The sequence below is a fragment of the Malania oleifera genome, chromosome 9 (genome assembly GCF_029873635.1).
Source record: "Malania oleifera isolate guangnan ecotype guangnan chromosome 9, ASM2987363v1, whole genome shotgun sequence".
Classification (NCBI taxonomy): domain Eukaryota; kingdom Viridiplantae; phylum Streptophyta; class Magnoliopsida; order Santalales; family Ximeniaceae; genus Malania; species Malania oleifera.
Genome location: NC_080425.1, coordinates 93,093,623 through 93,099,203, shown reverse-complemented (window position 1 = coordinate 93,099,203; position 5,581 = coordinate 93,093,623). Strand labels below are relative to the sequence as shown.

At 38.6% G+C, this 5,581-nt stretch overlaps 1 protein-coding gene across 3 annotated transcripts; it reads left to right on the top strand.

Moving 5' to 3' along the window:
• Positions 1 to 580: 580 nt before the first annotated feature.
• LOC131163946 (protein RNA-directed DNA methylation 3-like) lies at positions 581 to 5,374 on the top strand. 3 transcript variants are annotated; one of them, XR_009139184.1, is made up of 3 exons: positions 581 to 934; positions 3,150 to 4,838; positions 5,035 to 5,374. XR_009139184.1 is itself a non-coding variant. In XM_058120807.1 (2 exons), exons 1-2 carry the CDS (start codon positions 841 to 843, stop codon positions 4,322 to 4,324), a joined length of 1,269 nt encoding a protein of 422 aa, XP_057976790.1. In that variant the 5' UTR covers positions 684 to 840; the 3' UTR covers positions 4,325 to 4,919. The 3 variants fall into 3 exon arrangements, 1 of the variants encoding a protein (XP_057976790.1); XR_009139185.1 differs by having other exon boundaries at positions 725 to 934; positions 4,996 to 5,374; XM_058120807.1 differs by lacking the exon at positions 5,035 to 5,374 and having other exon boundaries at positions 684 to 934; positions 3,150 to 4,919.
• The last annotated feature ends 207 nt before the right edge of the window (positions 5,375 to 5,581 follow it).

Here is a 5,581-nt window from a genome sequence, read left to right as displayed (position 1 = left end):
TTTTATCTATTAGGATTGATGTTTAAATAAGAACATCTTAAATAGTTTCGACCTACTCAAAAAATCTTGACAATAATTAACTTTTTAAAATAATAAATTATTTTATGAGTAACATATTTTGTATCCACTGTCACATTATTATGAGATGAAATTTAGATTTAATTAATTAAATGAAAGAGAAAAGATAAATCTATTAGTGATGTAAACCGCTTTTAACGGTAATTAACCGTTAGCCAATGATTAACTAATTAAAATAAATTATAATTTTAAGAAATACTTTTAATAATTTAAAAAAAAAAATTAAAAAATTAAGGGTTGTAGCTTTGTCATATGGATAATATTCACATGTGTCATAGAAATTCAACTTTTTTTTTTTATTAGGGCTTTGATGGGCGCGTGAAGCATAAAACCATTGAGAGAGTACAAGGTTTCCATTTTCAAGCAGTTTGTCTCCCAATCTAGGGCTAGTCATCGGCTTCAGCTGACTCTTAGGATGCTCGACTCCCCCACGCGCAACTGATCCGTGGTCTCCACTCGCCATCTTAAAACCAAACCAACCTAAGGGCATTAATGTCATTTCGCAAAGTAGCACGCACGCCGAATCTTCTCGCGAGCACGTTGCGCCGCGAGTCGCTCGGAATACGGATAGTGGTAACTTCGTAATTTCGCACACCAACCTTGTCGATAAATCTCATTTCACACACACACCCCCCCGCCGTCTCTCTCTCTCTCTCTCTCTCTCTCTCTGTCTCTAAGAGTGTCTTGACAAATTATCACTACTTTCAAAGAGATGGTCGTGGTGTAGAGACTAGCGAGGCGGTTGTTGGTTGAGCTCTGAAGATGGGGAATTGGAGAGGGCGTCAGAGCAGAAACTATAAACGCGACGCCCAGCGATCCCATTACGCAGAGCTCCCTCCTCCGATCCCTACTTCCGGTAATAATCAGCTGTGTCTTTCCCCTTGAAATTCATTCATTTGCAGTTCGATTTTGATTTTTCGTCATGGGTTTTGAGTTTGAACCCAAATCGATGCGTGTTTTCGTTTGATTGTTGATCGTAATTTTTGAACATTTGTTTTGTGTGGTGGAAGCTCGTAGAATGAGAGAAGTGATGATGTGAGTGTTCCGCCATGGATGTTTGTTGTCATTGTTGATGTAGACGTTGCTTTTTCCTGTTGGGTTTTATGGGAAGTAGTTATAGAATTACTGGTTGATTGATCAATTTTAGAAATTTTATTTTCCTGAAGTGTTTTCGAAATTAGGATAGAGAATGAGTGAAAATCCTATTGGGTGTCAAGGACGCCCATACCCAATTGGGGAAAAGGGCAAGGTAAGGAATTTGCAGCACATAAAAAGAAATTTAGCGCAACGATAAGATACAGCAATTTATGTGGTTCACTAGGCCTGCATTAACGGGCAATCTGGCAAGAATAATCCATTATCAAGGCAAACCATGTTATAATTGAGTTTGGGCTTTGAACTCACCTCCCAACAACTTCCGAAACTCAAAAACTCTTTCTGTCAATTATGATGATAACAGGGAATTTTGACTCTAACCGAAGCAGTGACGCTACCATTAACATCCAAAGGCAATGTTAAAAAAGTACGACAAGATTTATCAGAAAGGAAAAACTTAGGGAGAACCCTGGTGACAACCCCAAAACTCTGTTGCTTTGGTTGAACACACTTAACCAAGACTACACATGCAACACTTGCCAAATAAGCAATGATAGCCCACTCATATATGTAGCCTTCAAGCATGCCATGTTAATGAAAATAAGCCTCCCAAGCATCAAACTACTTGCAGGGCTTTTTTTTTTTTTTTAAAAAAAATTTTTTTGGCCTAGGGCCCTAGAGTGCTTGCATGCTATTGGATTTCACAGAACAATCGCACTACGAAATCTATAGGAGAGCCCAAGCTATTACAATAAGTTCTGCTCATCCAAAATTGCAAGGCAATCAACCATTTCTCTATCAATAGCTTTATGGAATTTTCGTCCTCTTCAAAAGCTCTAGCATTCATCTACTAATCAAAACACTGTAAGAGGAATGACATCCCAAATATCTCTCTTTCTTCTTCTGCACTTGGAGCCCCTCTGACCATCAATTCTCTCTCATCATTTGTTACCACCCACCTGATAATACCCAGAGAAGCATAAACAAGCTCCTTAGAACCTTCACCTATCTTCAATGTATTAGGAGATGATTGATTGTCTTTTTGCTTTTTAGACGAGTGACATTTGTTTGCTGCACGTAACCACTCTTCATCAAATTATCTACATTCAGATTTTTTTCTCAAGCTGCTAACCAAGTGAAAAATGTTACTTTAGTTGGAACCTTATATTTTCTTGATGGCTTTCCCAGTAAAGTTTTCTGCTTGGCTCTCCTCCTCTTTTGAGAATTGATGAGCAGTGAGGAATAAATCAAATGCTAATCCTCTCAACGCATGCAATCTTCAGCCCCCATTTACCATTCAACTGTTGCAACTCTCCCCATACCACTACCCTAAAAAAATTTGACTTCTCATGCAAGAATTTCCAGCACTTCCCAAGAAGTGCCCTATTCATGTTATGGAGGTCTAAGAACTCAATCTTCGCCTCCTCAAAGAAAGCTTCACACCTGCCTATCAACTATATGATATTTGAATACCTAATGTGTGTAGACAAATTTCTCGCCTAAATCCTTGTAGTACTATTCATGATTGATTTTTTGAAAAAAGGGGGGGGGGGGGTGGTTCATGTTCCATGGAGCAAGATAGACGGGGGCATATTGGGTTGACCCTTATCTTTTCTCTTTTATAAAAACCAGTGTGCAAAGGATTTGTCCCCTCCGAGGCAGTTTAAGTGGATCTTCTTATTTACTTAAATAAAAAATTTTAATAATTTGAGTTATATTTCTCTTTCTCTCTCTGAGATAATTTGTTGGTAGATGCTTGGTATGTGGCAAGTATGATATATGTATTTTAATATTGCATGCTGTTCTCTTGAGGTAATTCTTTTACTGTCAAAGAGCAAGCCTCCAATCTATAAGCTTTTCCCCTCCTTTTCTTTATGTAATTGTCAATGAAGCCATTATGTTGCATTATCACTTTCTAGTCGGGATAATGGGTTCGATTCTGGTCTTAAATCATTAGTTGATTTTTGTTTCATCAGGGTACTGGCAAAACAGTGTGCCTTCATGGGAAAAGAAATTCTGCACTTCAGTTGGATCAATTCCATGGCGGAAGGTTGTGGATACCAAGAAGTTCATGCACTACTATAGTAATGTGCTAAGTTGGAATGACTCAGCTGGTGAAGAAGCATTCTGCAATGCAAAACAGCGCTTTTGGGCAGATATCAATGGCCTTTCCTGTGACATATCTCTACCTGATCGAGATATCTATATTGATGAAATTGATTGGAATCCTTACATTGATCCTGAACTAATATTGGACTTGGATCGAGAATATGTATCTCCTGATGATGTTGAAATGGGTACCAGAAAGAAGACCAAGTCATTTTCTGGTTGTGTGTCAGAAGGCTATAATAGAGATTCAGAAAATGGTGCCAATCCTTGGGAATGTAACTATATTGAGGGCAGTGGAGCTTTGAAGGATCAAGATGGAGGTTGGGGCAAGTGGGATAACTTTATCTCCGAGTCAAAAGATTTGCATTCTGATAATCAACCTCGGGAGCAAAGCCATACTAGGGGCACTGGAACCATGAAAGATAATCCTTGGGTCTGTGCCAATCAGTCAAAGGATTTCAATAATGGTAACAATCCTTGGGAATCTGGTGGTCAAGATGGTGTGAAAGATAAAGGATGGAATGATTTTTCTGGTGATTCACGGGGTCTGAAACATTGGGGAAACAATATTATTGAGTCTAGGAATTTGTATAGCAGCAATAGCAATTCTTGGGGACATGGTTGTCAAGGCAGTGTTCTTGTGAAGAATAAAAGATGGGGTGATTTTTCTGGTGATTCATGGGGTCTGAAAGGTTGGGGAAACAATATTAGTGAATTTAGGAATGTCTGCAATAGTAGCAATCCTTGGGAATGTGACATTCCTAATAATGGTGGTTCAAAAGATAGTGGATGGAAAGTTCATGGGGAAAATTGTGATGGCTGGAACAAGTGGGAAAGCAATCATATTAATGATCCTAAAAATTTGGAATCTAGGAGAACCGGTGGTTGGGGAGCCTGGAATGGTGGTTGTAGGAAGAGAGAAGGTTCTCATCAGTATATGCAAAGGTACAAAAGCTCCAGGTTTCAAGGTGATGACCAGCAAGCAGGTAATGGCTGGAGGAAGGCAAGAGCTAACAAGAGGGTAACTTTTTCTTTCGAGTAGTCATTGCTCCATTTAAGAATCTTTCCACGTTGAAATGTGGATTGTTTTTTATAATAGCTTCATTATGGATCTGGCGAAGTCCATGGAGTTTGGAGAAGCCAACTTTTCAGATACCATTACCAACACTGAAGCAAGAGCTTTTGGTGTGCAGTTTACTATAATACAGTTAATACCAGATTGGATGGCATGTAAGACAACCTCGATACAGTTGTCTGGGACTTGGCTAACTTCACAGAACAATTTTATACATATTTTGGAACTTCTATTGACAATCAGATGAGACTCATATATAGATTCTGCAATTTGTATTCCATTTATGCATCTTGTCTTTTGGCTGTTCGCATCAATTTGGCATTGTGGTCAAACCAGCAACGGAGCACATGCTTTGAATGGATATTGGCACCCTAGTCTTTTGCATGTTTAAATGCTAAACAGAATATAGTCTTCCAACCAGTTTCCTGTTATTCAGATCTTGGCTTTTGTGAATGGAGAAGTCCAAATTTATGGACCAAAGGTGCGTTGGGCCGTTGGCCCCCCGATGTAGAACTTTTTTGACTTCAATACAAATATCAATATCTCCATTAATATGTTTAAAGATCTGAACCTAAATATTATTGTTGATACTTGCTTCTTCTTCCATGGGTTCCTTGAACAAATGAAAATTGTACCAGCACCAACTTTACTGCTAATTGCTTTCATCACTTTTGAAGGTAAAATATTTCATGTTCATTTCTAGAAGAATAACAGCAAGAACGGTGGTCATGTTGAGCAGACATTCATAATTCTAAAGAAGGAAGTATATGAGAGAACCGCATGTGATTTCTCCTGCTTTTCTTTTATTTGTAGATGTTTGGGTGATGCTAATGATCAGTGAATGATTGCTTTATCGAATAGGCCTTTCTGTAATATAGATGGATACTTTATTTAATGGAAAGTTGTGAAGATAATATGTGAATGATCGGCTTTATGCTTATGGCCTGATGATTCTGTTTCCCGCAGCGATTATGTAGTAGTATTATGAGAGCTTTCGGCCCATATTTCTTAAAGCATGCATGAATTTCTTTTAACTTCTCTTTGATTCCTTTGACGTTGCACTTTCATCCCCACGTACCTTCGTCAACAAGATATGCGGGTGCTCCTAAATGCCTTGAAATAATAAAAAATCTCCCAAAAAATTCATCCTGTTGCCCAGACTTACTACAGTTCCCCCAACAGCACCCAACACTCATAAACCCCTTTTGCCTCTTGCGTCCACTA